At 47.6% G+C, this 13,926-nt stretch overlaps 1 protein-coding gene across 1 annotated transcript in view; it reads right to left on the bottom strand.

The window, feature by feature from the left end:
• Positions 1–13,496, bottom strand: part of MAML2 (mastermind like transcriptional coactivator 2) — a 211,936-nt gene extending 198,440 nt beyond the window's left edge. The window contains exons 1-2 of the mRNA XM_066312940.1: positions 12,849–13,496; positions 11,319–12,509 (exon numbers count right to left, since the gene is read on the bottom strand). Coding sequence (XP_066169037.1) covers positions 11,319–11,708 — 390 coding nt within the window. The 5' untranslated portion in view covers positions 11,709–12,509; positions 12,849–13,496. The remainder of the gene's footprint in view (positions 1–11,318; positions 12,510–12,848) is intronic.
• Positions 13,497–13,926: the final 430 nt, after the last annotated feature.

Raw genomic sequence — 13,926 nt, forward strand, 5'->3', positions numbered from 1 at the left:
TCAAAGGCCTTACATATGGTTGGTTTATACAGAAAGTTTTAGAAGTGCATACTGTTTACTCAAGGGACTGGATTAACTTCTGCAGAGCTATTCTGGTCCACCTGTAAACACATGGACTAAAGGGCCTTATGAAAAGTATTTACTGTGTATTTCCAAGTGGCACCTTTTAAAACCTGGATATCTTGTGTTATGAATGCTGGGGGTTTGTTTTGGTTTCTAAGTACCAAAAATGACAGGATCATGCTATACAACTACTGGATACAGTTATTTTTTCCCCCCAGTTGAAAGGTGTTTTTTTCCCACCAGACCCCTAGGGCTGAAAAAGTTGTGTGTTAAACTTGCAGTATAAACTGCTGCTGGCAATTGCCCTCATCCCAATGCCCTTGCTTAGATGAATAGCAAGGTCTGTATGGGATTGACCAAAGGGACAGAGGGGAGAGGGCTGTGGTGCTCCCAGGCCTGCTTACACAGGCGCCTCACAGGCTTCAGCCCAGGCTCATCTACAGCTTCCTTAGCTGCTGAGAGTGGCACTGATGGCATCCCAGGAGCTCCCACATGAGGCATGGTCATGCCCAGTTTGAGGATGGCCTTCACACTGCACCTGAGCTGTGCTCCCAGGTTCACCATCCACTCGCAGACAATAGACTGTGCCTTCAGGTTGTCTCAGGGCACCCCTCGAAGGACAGTCTAGACTTACCCAAAGGGGCGGCTCAGAATAACTGAGCCTGGAATTAGCCATTGGCTCTCTTTTCTGAACTATGACTTTGATGGAAAGCAAGAAGATTTTGTAGTGAAGAGGCAGAAAAAAGCAGGGAGAAGCAGGGGAAAGGGGGAGGGGGTGGGAAATGGGGCCAGAGTGTGTTTGCAGCTGCTGGCCATCAAATTTCAATTCAATAAACAAGACTGCTCCTGAAAAAGAGAGCTTTTGATGACATATTGACATAGCCTGAACTACAGTGGTCCAAGTGGCAGTGCAATAATTATAAGGATTATATTTAATACTGCACTTAGAAATGAAGGTCTGAAACACTGTGACACTCTCTCTCTCCCTAAAAGCTGGCCAAAATATGTCCTAGGAACCATTACAGTAATACACAAAGTTGGTAGGAAAAAAGAAACGTCAGAACTCAAGTCACTATAAAAGGGGATCATGTGGCTGGCAGCTCAGGTCTGTTGGGAGTTGAGCAGTGAGGAGGAAAAATGAGTGTGAAAGGAAGGGCAATTGGATTTGCAGGAAAAATTGAAAGTATTTTTTAAAAGTACAGAATTAACTGGTTTAAGGAAATAAGTCGATTGATAATTAATACACTACTTACTTCTGAATTTGGATTCTCTTTGTAGCATGTCGTGGACTTCAGCCAGGCTGAGGCCTGTTTGTTGAACAAAGACCAAACCCTGCAAATATTTCTTGACTTGCTTAATTCGACACATCTTGATTTCAGTGCGATTACCCATGTGTGCACAATTAAGCACATGCATAAGTGTTTCCGGGAACTGGGCCATGGAGGTAAGCGGCTGCATGTTGAACACCAAGTCTATCTAGCTTGGAAGGATGTTGAACCAAAAGCTTTCAGAGAAGCAGAGAGAATGCATTTCTTTGGAAAACAGAATAATTGACTATAAACTAGCATAATGATCAGAAATAAAAAGCCTGGTCCTACATTAGGCTGATGTTCCACAGTGCCACGTCCACAGTATTTCCCATAGGCGGTTTCAGGAGGGGCAAATCAGATCATAATCAAGACTGAAATTGCAGATGTTGAGATACCATAACAAAGAGGAAAAGGGGGAAAAAAGGAAAAAAGAGTGACAGGGAGGGGAAAAGAAGGGAGGGGAAAAGAAGGGAAGGGAAGGGAAGGGAAGGGAAGGGAAGGGAAGGGAAGGGAAGGGAAGGGAAGGGAAGGGAAGGGAAGGGAAGGGAAGGGAAGGGAAGGGAAGGGAAGGGAAGGGAAGGGAAGGGAAGGGAAGGGAAGGGAAGGGAAGGGAAGGGAAGGGAAGGGAAGGGAAGGGAAGGGAAGGGAAGGGAAGGGAAGGGAAGGGAAGGGAAGGGAAGGGAAGGGAAGGGAAGGGAAGGGAAGGGAAGGGAAGGGAAGGGAAGGGAAGGGAAGGGAAGGGAAGGGAAGGGAAGGGAAGGGAAGGAACCCAGAGTGCCTGGAGATGGTTTCTAAAGCAACAGAACCCTAAATAAATGGTCTGATTTTCCAAAGAGAAAAACATAAACTGAACAGCCCATGCAGCATTTTTGCCAACTGTCACTGAGGTGGTATTTCTAAAATCTGGCGGAATGACTCATCCCAGAACAACAACTGTTGCCAACAAGGTCTTTCCTTCAGGTCTAGATATTTGAATAAGAGAGATACAAAAGCAAAATAAACAGAAAAATCAGGGACATCTTGTCTTGGTGTTCAACTCTGAAGCTTCCTGTGAAGTTGACCACTCTTCAAGGTGCCTCCCCAACCTACTAGTAGGCATCTAGGTGATCTTCTGGACCAAGGAAGGGATTGAGTAAAACTGTTTTTTAAACCAAATTCTTCCTTCTGCACCTAGTCACTACCTCTCAGACCATGGATATGTACAGGATGCATCCTCCTGATCCCTTCTGCCCCCCACAGCAGCAAACATTACCAAGGGAAGCAGGACCCTGCAAACAGGTACCACAGTCCTCAAGTTGTTTGAGAGAGACACCCTTAAACTCTGTGGGAGCAAGCCTGAACCAAAGACTCCACTGCTGTGCAGTAACTAAGCACAGCCCTGTCAGCACCAATGAACATCCTCTTTGGCTAGTGCAGAATGCAATGATTTCAAAGATGCTTTCTGGAGCAGTGTTGTTTTGCTGAATAATTTATGTCTCCAAGTCTTCTGAAAATGAGCAGCATACACTTCAGGGCTGCAATAATACTATTCAGTGGAGACAGTGCACATTATGTTCAGTAAGCTCATTGCTTAAACACTGTTGCCATGACTATAAGAAAGTGATTATACTATTGTTTACAAGAGACTCTCAGTAAGTCATTACCACAGTAGTCAGAGTTTTGCCTCAAGTCAAATTTTTCCAGAAGAAAAAAAAAAATCTCACAGGTATAATTAACTTTGTGATCAAGATAATCCATTGAAAGGCTTTGGAAACTGAATACATCCTACAGTGAGGAATGAAAATAAGTAAGGATCACTAGTGTCTCAGGACTGTGGACTTACTGGTTTTCTGACTGTTTCATGGGTAAATTCCATTGAGAAGAAAAACTCTGCTAACTAAATAACTGTTGTAACTCATTTTCAAGGAAGAAATAATTCATAGGGCAAGCACCAATATAGGAGTTCAACTGTGATGGGTAATGCTATTAAAAAACCCACTTTGTACATAACAGAGCGGGGGAAAAGACTTTAAAATTTTCACTTAGAAGAACATAAGGGATTATGAAATATAGCTTTTCAGTGTCCTGGATTGAAATAGATACCTAGAACTCTTTAATTCTGAGTCCTCTAGTGCATATACATGTACAAGAGTCCAGTACATGACCTCTTTATCTCAATAATGTGCTGATGATCAATAGTTTCCAAAACTAAGAAGCAATTTTGAAGCTGTTGGAAAGTCATCCTCACATTTCCTACGATCAGAAACAGCCCATGGAACACAAAGCAAAGAGATGATTAATAGAGTGCTGGACTAGGAGTCAGGAAATCTGGGCTCTGTTCCCAGCTCTGCCACTGACCTGCTGTTTGGCCTTGGGCAAGACACTTGACCTTTCTGTGCTTCTGTTCCTCCTTCCATTCTTTGTCTATCTTGTCTCCTGAGGCACTGAGCTGCACAGGGAAGGGCACAGTTCTCACTGGGTGTTTGTATAACACCTACTCTAGGGAGCTGCCTGCAGAGCTCTACAATAAAGCCAGGGTATCACCAGGATGACTCTTGCACAATTTTGTTTCAAAACAGAATGGCCACGATGAACCCTCCTGGGGTTTAATCTGCTAGTCCAAGATCTTACCAAGTCTTCCAGGCAGCTTCAGGCTCAGGCAGCAGGGAAATGGCTTTGCAAGATCCACATCCTCACTTGTCAGAAGCACTTTCACATTGATTCCTAATTGGTACTAATTTCTCTCCACCTTAATTCAGCTGGGTTTGCAAGCACATCAGAATTATAACTGAGTGACACAGATAAAAATAGCTACAGGAGCCATTTTTGAACAAAAGGAATGTCTTCAGGGAAATGCCAACACCTGTAGGTGAAACCACATGCGTGAGGTGTTTTCAAATTAAAACTAAAATAAATTATAGTTTTTCAGTAAGTTCACTGGAATTTTGAGTAAGTTATTCAATTCAGCAATATTTCAGTGTTTTTCTCACCCTGAGCCATAAATGTGAACCATCCTTCATCACTACCAGATGGAAGGCAACACATGCAGGGCAAGGTAGCTCTCACCTGCTTTCACTGGGAGCAGCTGCAGCCTCAGGGAGAGCTGATGACTTGTATATATGCTCTCAGCTCCAATCCCACTCTGCTCCCAGTTTGCTGAAGCATCAAGTACGTGAAACTTGGACACAGATGACTTAATTGGGAGATTAATTTAAACACAAATTGGTTCAGAATCAGGAGCAAGTAAATCAAGAAAGTATAAAGCATACACATTTATTATTATGAAGAGAAAGTAAAAATGCTTTTCTCTCCTAAAGAGAAGGGTCACTGCCACATCTTGCACTTTTATTGTGAGTATTTGCAACGCAGTGCCATGAAAACCTAGGTGTATAGTCACGTGATTATGTAAAAGACTCATTCAGGTTTGCATTTCCAATACTCAGATCTATGGGTCAAAGGCTGAAAAGGTGATTTGAAGCTCCTCAAAGGCTTTGTCAAAACAAACATTCAAAATCTTGTCTTAGGCTCCATCAATAATGAATTTGGCTTCTGAGTCATAAAACTCACCATCACATCTCAATTCACTCCACAGAAATGATAAATAGTATTGTTCATAGAAGAAACTGAGGTTTATGGAAGTGAAAAAACAGGAGTAATTTGTTGAATGGATCCTAGAATCAGAGCAGAAACACTTAGATTTTAGTTTACAGCATGCTCACCTAAAAACTGTTGCTTGAGACTCGCAGGTATTTTGGCTTAGGTATTCGTGTTGGCACTATAGTGCAATTAGGGACTGAATACGTACATCTACAAATACTTTAGAAGGACCTGACAAGGTATAACAAATTTACAAATGGCTATAGGAAGCTTTCCAATGGGAATCTAAGGCACAAATAGTTAATGCTTTTTTAAAGAAGAAAAAGAAAAAAAAAACCACAGAAAAATAATCTGCATCTTAGTACTGCTAAGTTGAAAATTTGATCCAAATCTCACTCAGCACCAACTCCTTCTTTTCTGCAGCCAAGACCACTGCCTCTTTCACTACTTCAAGGCTATTCCAAACTGAAGCAGCATGATTTAGGTAAGACCCTTTACAGGTTTTCAGATGGTGATTAAGATTTGTGGAAAATACAGACCTGTCAAGAATCCCATCAGCCTAATCCTACTCCTGCTGGGATAAACACCACTGGGAATTCATACAGGGGAATACTGACATGCAGACCACTGGAGAGACATCAAAGAGAAAAGACCTTGTTCTTCTTCTCTTCAGAGCAGCCAGGTGACCAAAGCTCTTCTAGGAACCATGCAGCTGATTGTGTGTTACATAGTGGTTGCTTTAATCACCTGCTTGAATTCCAGGATGGGATGGTGTCAGGTCATTTTCATGTAGATTTGAGGCCTTCAGCAGAACCCAACGTCCCATGTGCTAGTGAGACTGTACCATCAGAAAAAGCTAAAGCATAGAAGGGAAATAGTGGCAGAGCAAGAGACATTTGCAAGACCACAGAGAGACTTTCTGGCAGAGCTGGCACCTCTATGCCAGTGCTTTGTTAGCTGGAAGAGCTTTCCAGCTTTCAGCTCCTCCTACACCACCTAGGGAGTTCAATATAAATGAAGCAGAGGAGATACAACCCTTCCCAAAATTGTCAAAGGGACCTGGATGGAGCAATTTTTTTCCAGTAATGAGATAAGAGGTGAGGTTTCAGCTTCACAAGGCAGCAGACTTAATAAAAGCAGACTACAACTTTTTTCTGAAGAAAAAATCTTGGTAGAAGGGACTGTTGATAGCAGTTAGGAAGAGGAAGAGAGTCTTGTGGCCTTTCTTAACCTGCTGACTAACCTATCTGCTGGGACTTTTTTTGGTAACTGCAACCTAACTGAACCCTACATACTCCTTCTTCAGGGAGCGCTCTTTGCGAGGGCAGAAGCCCTAAGAGCCATGCGAGTCAAAGTTTCGGCAAAACAGCTTCTCTGACTCAGACATACCTTTCTAAGGTTCAGATTTCCCCACAGAAGAGCTCACGTTTTTGCTGGAGTCACACTTTTCAAAAGCAGAATAAACAGAAGCTGCATATCACTTTCCTTTGTTGTGGTGCTACAGAAAAGGGACTCAGTTTGAGTACTGCAGGGGATGCAAGAGCTCTCTCAGAGGACATGCCACAACAGCCATGGATGTTAATAAACCCGCGGGTTGGCCGTGGAGAGCACATCAAGTCCAGGCAGAGACATTGTTCCTCTGCTCACTGCCTACAGAAACTTTGGTGGTGGAAACAGTGTGTTAGACAGTTTCAGAATGGAGGAGACTTTCATTAAATGTGCTCAAAGCTTTAAAAGCTTTAAAGGAAGTGAGTGATTTGATGGGAGAGCTAGGCCTGAAAAGGCTCCTACATACTAGTATAAATTTAACAAATTCACTTGTTGAAATCATCATTAAAAACAGCTTCTATGCAGCTTTCAGGGAGTCTTCTTGATTATGGTCTGGAAAATGTTCTAACTGTTAAGGGGAACAAAGATTTTAAAATGGCACCCATGTCTATCCTAACCAAATGGCTCACAGCAGCCCAGAGGGCCCATAACAGCAGATCAATGTTTTCCATCCACACAGGCAACATTATCTACTCCTTTTACCTGACTCAGCTATATAAGTTGTCATTATCAGGACACAGCTTTGCTCCCATAGAAGCCCAAGGAGCAGACAGCAATTCTTTACCTCACAAACAGAACATTTCCATTGCTTTGGCACCAAACTTTGTGTCAGTCAAAAGATTGCACTCTAGTTTTGCAGGATGGTTTGTGCTTTAATTCACCTGTTCTTGCCATATTGTAATGTCACTTCAACCCATAGCTGGTCACCTTACGCTGCTTGCTTCAGAGCGCTTCCAAATGTTATGTACATCTACAACCAAAAAATGCAGATATTTCTGCAGGGTACCCTGGCAGCCAACCAGCAAACAAAACAAAGAACTTAGGAGATGGGGGTAAACGTCAATTTGGGCACAGATACCAGAGCACAATCGCTCCTTTTAAAATACTCAAGGATCTTTAACACTAGCACAGAGGAGGCCAAACCTCAGCAAACACAGTGTGGATCATCAAAAAAATCCTAAGGAAATTAATTCAGGATCTCCACATAAAATAACTGCCTCAGTTGAGGTTTTACAAGTCAGTCTTGGCTCTCGGTACCTGTCAGACAATCTTGTTTTCCACTGAGGTCCTCTGGGGACTGGGACAAACTCACTGACTCTTCTAGATTTATACAGCTGTTGATGAGAATGTAGGTGAGCAGCAGGAATTAACACATTCCCCACTTCCTTGGATACATCACTTTTATGGGATTGTTTTCCCCTTTTTCACCTGCTTGTAGACTACATCTGGGGAGAAGACCACTTTCACAGTTACTTTTCCAAGTACAGAAAATATTAATGTATTTAATTGTTATTTTAAATCAATTCTTATAATGACAAATTTGGCACAAATATGAGATGGGTGAAAGTAGAACAAGCCACCTGTGACTCATGACAAACACCACTTAACACACTCAGAGCCACCGGGGTGATGGCTGCAATAAAAAACCTGACCAGGATAATACACTAATGCCCATGAGACAGAGTTCCCAGCTCTCACATAGCAAAATGAGCAGTGCTCAGCCTGTGTCAGAAGGACGATGGAATGAATTGGCTGCCGGAGACTTGAAACTGCAATGCAAGAACTTTGGTATTACCAGTTCAGTGTTTAAGCCACTGAGGAATGCCCTCCAGAGCTAACTGTTTACATGTAACATAAATAGTATTAACAGCTAAGTGCTGGAGGGCATATACATACATATAGATATATGTATAAAAGAAAGAATATTTTATCTGTTCCACTCTGCACCATGAGAAGTAACAACACTATATAAATAAACAAATGTTAGCTCTTGGGAAATGCAGGAAGGCAGAAAGTACAAAAGCTTCCCTATCTGTGTCCCGAAGAATAAATTTCTCATTCACACACACCCACATCCATTGGTCCAGCTAAAAAAATCTGATCCCCAGCCTCCAATTAGAAAATGCTGTTGCCAAAGATACTTTCTCAAAAATCAAAGTAACACTGTTAAATTAAGGCCAAACCAAACTTCTCTATAAACTCTCTCTTCTGCCAGTTTTAAACTGCCCACTGGGAAAAGATAATTATCAAATAATAGTATCAACAATGTCAGATAATCACTTCAAGCTCTTTGATATGTTCAAGGAAACATTGTTGCAAATGTTACTAAGTGTCAAATATTTACTTTTGAGTCCAACTGTGTAAATGACCCATCCAATGCCACTAAACACGGCAGGCACATGTGTAACAATGTGTAACAAGAGCAGTGGGACCTGCAAAGCAGAGGAAACAACCCAGCTGGGTTTTGCCGACAAAGTGCATCCTGGTAGCCAGAACTCCCCAGCGAGAGTTATGACCGCCTTTGCACTTATCTGTGCGGAGCTGTGGGTGGTTTTATTTTTTAAACTGGTGGATCTATAGAAGGCATGTGGAGCTTTACATTCCCCTTGGAGTCGGGTATGTGTCCAGTCTCACATGCTCAGTGTGAGACTTGCACCTGTGCTCCTGCCTTGTGCTTCCCTGTGCCAGTGCTGTGCCTGCCACAGCTGAAAGTCAGAGCTGCCCCTTGTTTCAGGGCCCTGTGCACCTCACACCTGCTGGAAGGAAAAAAATCTGGAATTAGAAGAATAGTGCATATAAAGCTTCCACTGGAATTCCTCTTGAGAGTCACTCCACAGAGGATGAATTCTGCTTAGAGATTGTTCTCTTTCCATCCATTTATAATGCACAGGACAACAGGCTTAGTCTGCCTCATCCATCCTCTTCAAGTACCCTTGGTGTAACTGGCAGAGATAATTCCTTTTCCAGCTATGGCTGGAGGAAAAGCGAGACTGTTCTTTCCTGGTCCATCCCTGCCCTCTGAATTTTCAAGAACAGGAAAACAAAGCTCTACTACCTTAAAGCTCTATGACCCTCAGCCACTTGAATTCACCCCCCTCAGACACCATGTGTTTTGCTATTGTTCCTTAATATTTGCAACAATGTTCTAAGGAGCTCTTGGTAAGGAGAAGGTAGACACAGACATGTGTCTACACATGACACAGAGATGTGACTTTGAACCAATGCCTTTTTCTGTTTCCTAATCAGAGCAGCAAATGAAGAGTGTCAGGGTCAAGCACAGAGTGGGAGGATGTGCAGTGCCACCATTACAACAATGCCGTTTCATGAGCCAGCATTACTCAGTGTCAAAACATGGTTCAGGGCCCCAAATATCATGCTCACTGAAGTCATACACCTTGTCAGCAAGATTACCAAAGGCTAGCGTGCAAAAATGATGGGGCTTTTTCAGACCTTTTGCTTCTCAATGACACATGTTTGTGGAGTTTTTCTGGGAGGTAGTGCAACAGCAAGGGCTGTGCACAGCATCTCCAGCAAGTAGCAGGCTAATAGCCATTAGTGGTATTTCAGAAACAAGGACAACCTCTCTGTACTTAAATGATGAAAATCTTTCAGTATTTTCTTTGGAGTTGTTTCATTTAGCATTTCCAAATAGCTGTCTCCAGCTATTTCATAATAATAGTAACAACCAGTAACAACTAAAATTCAAAACAAACAAACAAAACAAAACAAACCCACATGGGCCTGTTGCCTGATTTCAGAAAGTGAATTTTTCTGTGACATTAGGTAAAAGCTTTTTTTTTTTTTTTTTTTTTTTTTTTTTTTTTCCCATAAGGCAAGTGCAAAGCATTACATTAATACACACTGGAAAAATAAGATAATGGCTTTCTTGATTGTGACGAGGAATGTGGGGAGATTTAATCTGAACACTGAGTCAGGTGGAAGCGCCTAAACTCCCCTCGGACACAATGTTATCGCATTTGACGCTTACATCATCACCCTCCCGAATGATGCTGAGTAACGCAGCCCCGAACGTCGATCCACGCACCGCACGGGTAAGAAGGGAGAAACGACCACAAAGGTCCCGTTTTAGCATGCGTCAGGCACTAAGAAAGATAAGTTTGATGTCTGGAGCAGAGGGAGCGATCTATTTTCAGCTATTCGAATGGCAGCCGCGGGCCTATCAGGATGCAGTCACTCCTCTCAATGTTTCGCATGTGTGCCGAGAATTAAGAGTTGGGAGGCAGCACAGCGGGGCATACGCCTTCAAAAGCGTGGTGCACTGACTGCTCGTAATAAAGTAACAGGAGACAAGGCTTCGCCTCCTTGACATGTTCAGAGCAATTTCCAGTTGAAAAAGGTCAGCGTATCCATTTACACAGCGGCAGTGCCTGGAAAACTCTCGTAACTGCTCCGCGAAACACTCTGGGTGACAATAACAACCCGAGCATCGCTGGCGCGGCCGGCGCTCCGAGCTGCCCCGGGCGTAGGCACTGCCCGAGTTCCAGGGGCACGAAAAGAGCTAAAATAGCTGCCTGGCGCCCTGGCGAACGGGATGAAATGGGGCAGGGGGGACAATTCTGAACGCGGGTGATACTCGAGCGCTACTTTTCACCCCTGCTCGGGGACGCCCCGACAGCATCGGCTGCCGGTGTCCTCCTTAGTGATGCCGCTGTCAGCGCCTTGGCAAGGCGCGACGGCAGAGGCGCGCTACGCGCTTCTAGGTGCAGAGCGTGATGTAAAAACCCCCAAAACAACACCCCAAGCAGTCCCAAAATCCCTTCGAAGCGCACACACACGCCCTCAGTCCCCCCGAGCTGGGCGCCCGCCGACCCTCGCACACCCCACGCACACCCCCCACACACACACCCCACACACACTCCACACGAACACCCCACACACACCCCACACACCCCACGCACACACAGCACGGCGGCGCGGCGGGCCGAGCGCACGGACCCCGCCGGGCAGGGCGGGCGCCCCGAGGAGCCAGCGGGGGCTCGGCGCGGCGCCTCCCCGCCGGCAGCGGGCGCTGTGACTCACCGCCAGGAGCGCCGAGGCGCGCTGCTCCCCCGCCGGCTGCTCCCCGTTGATGCCGCCGTTGCCGAGGAGGTGCTGGTGGTAGTCCGGGGGCGCCGCGCCGGCGGCGGCGGCGGGGGCGGCGGCCGCCTTGGGGTGCTTGCCGGCCTTGCGGGCGCCCTGGCCCTGCTGCACGAGGTGGAGGAGCTGCAAGGTGCTCTCCCGCTCGCGGTCGGAGCTCTCGGCGCGGCCCCGCTCGTAGCGCCCCTCGCAGCTGAGGTGGTGCTGGCGGCAGACGGCGATGCGGGCCCGCAGCCGCTCCACGATGGCGCTGTGCACCCGGGGCGCCGCCGGGCCCCCCCCCAGCAGCCCGGCCCCCAGCCCCGCGGCCTGGGGGGGAGCCGTGTCGCCCATCGCTGGCTGCCGGTCCTGGCCCTCCGGATGGGTCGGTCCTCACTGCCGCATGGAGAGGGCGGGGGGGATGGGGGGGGAGGCGGGGGCAGCGGCGGGAGCCCGAGCCCGGGGGCTGGCGGCGGGGCGGAGGGCGGTCAGCCCCGCGCCCCCAGCCCACCCCCGCCCGGCCCCCGGGCGGTGACGGCCCCGCGGGGGGTTGACAGATCGGGGGGCGGGAGGGGGTCGCTAGGGCTGCGCCAGCATCGGCCGGCGGGAGGGGCGGGGGTCGGGGCCGGGCAGCCCCGGCCGAGGGGCGCCCGGTGAGGGGGGACGGGGGGGCTCTGCCGGGGGGGGAGAACGGGGAAAAAAAAAAAATATCCAAATAAAACGAGCCGCTTCCTTCAAAATGAATCCCTGGACGAAGGAGCTCTCCCTCGGAAATGAGTGAGACTTGGCAGGTTTATTGGGTTTATTTTATTTCGGGGGAGCGGGGGGTGTTATTCCTTGAAGTGAAAATTTAAGGCATTGCCGTGGTCGGCGGCGCGGAGAAACCCCCGGCGGACCGAAAATCTCGTAGGTTAGCTGGAGTGGGCTTGTTGGGGTTTCTCTCTCTCTCTCCTTTTTTTTTTTTTTTTTCTTTTTTTTCTTTTCTTTTAAGTCTTTAGTAAATGTGTAAATAAAGAGCCAGGGAAGGAGGAGAAAGAGGAGGAGGGTCGGGTTAGTTCAGTCTTTGTGCTTTCTTGTTTCTCTCGCCCGCTCGTTGCTGGCCACTCTGCGGCGTGGTGACTGTGTCCGGCTGGCTGCCGCTAAACTGTAGTTCCTCTAAAATTCAGAGAGACACATCCCCCGGTCCGGAACAATGTCAGTCACTGGACTTCCACACCACGCTTCGCCTTCATTTAATTCAGCCACTGGATAAATCCGTATTGCTTTCAGTGCTCATCTCCCCCCTTAGTATTAAGCAGCAAGCTACGGACCCAGGGAAAGAACTCCTCTCGCGTACTTTCCCTTTTACTCCCAGATACTGAACAGTTTCAAGTACAGTTTCAAGAAAAGCACGGAAGAGGGGGGAGAAGGGGCAAAGGAAAAAAAAAACCAAAAAACAAACAAGCAACCCAGCCCCTCTTCAGACAGTAATTACAAACGGAGAGTTGCACTTACAAACTTCCAGCATTTTGCCCCCAGAACAGTCCAGCAGCCACTTTTCCTTTGTGTTTTTGTATATTCCATGCCCGCGCCGGCGGGCGGCTGTGTGCCGGTGGGCTGTCGGCGCTGCCGGTGCCGGAGCTGCCCGCGGCCCCTCCGTGCGGCGCGGCGGGGCGCGGAGCGGAGCGGGGGCGGGAGGCGGGTGTCACCGACAGGGAGCGCGGCCGGGGACGCGGCGCCGGGAGGCCGGGGCGAGGCGCGGAGCCTCCCAGCGGCCGCCGAGGGGAGTCGGGCCGCCGCCGCTCCCCGGGAGGTGTGTGCATGGGAGGAAGCCAAGGAAATCCCCGCTCCCCTCCTCGCCCTCTACCTGGGTGCCGGGCCGGGCGAGGAGCAGCTGCCGAGGAGCGCAGCCTCCCGCGCTCTCCCTCCTCCCCCGGCGGCAGGACCTTCAGACGAGTACGAGGGAGTTCTCAAATAAATCACGGCGCTGCGCTCCTCTACCAGCTGGACTTCTCTGGAACAGACGGTATAAGAACAAGCAGTGCGTTCTAGGGCGCTCGCATGCACGGGACGAGTGCACGACACGAGGTCAGGTTCGGGATGCGGGAGCTCCGCTCCCTGGCAGGAGCTTCTTGGGTGTCCGGGACAAGTCACGTAGCGCCTGCACTGGTTCCTTCCCGGGAAAGCCGCAGGCTTAGTGCTTCTCTCGTCCTGCTCCTCTATTTAGTGCAGGGCAATTTTAGACTGCGAGACCTGGCCTCTGGAACCGGCCTCCTGCAAGTGACAGCCGCCAGCTTCTGCGTGTTGTTGTAGGTGAGCTGTAAAGGAGGATGCAGAAATAGCTGGGAGCTGGCCGGCTTTATTAAAGCAATATGCTGTTGTACTACTGTGGCTGCATTAGCCAAATTCCCAAATACCTCCGGGAATAAAAATGGCCCCCAAGCACGCAGAGACACATCCCTGATGGAAAACCTCCAAGGTCTTTTGGGATTGTACAGCCCTTAGTAGATAGGTGCATTATCTCTTTCAGTTCTGCAACGGGTCCAGTTAGAAAAAATACACAAATTTCATCTCAGCCTACTGAGACCACTAA

Source organism: Sylvia atricapilla, chromosome 2 (genome assembly GCF_009819655.1).
Source record: "Sylvia atricapilla isolate bSylAtr1 chromosome 2, bSylAtr1.pri, whole genome shotgun sequence".
Classification (NCBI taxonomy): domain Eukaryota; kingdom Metazoa; phylum Chordata; class Aves; order Passeriformes; family Sylviidae; genus Sylvia; species Sylvia atricapilla.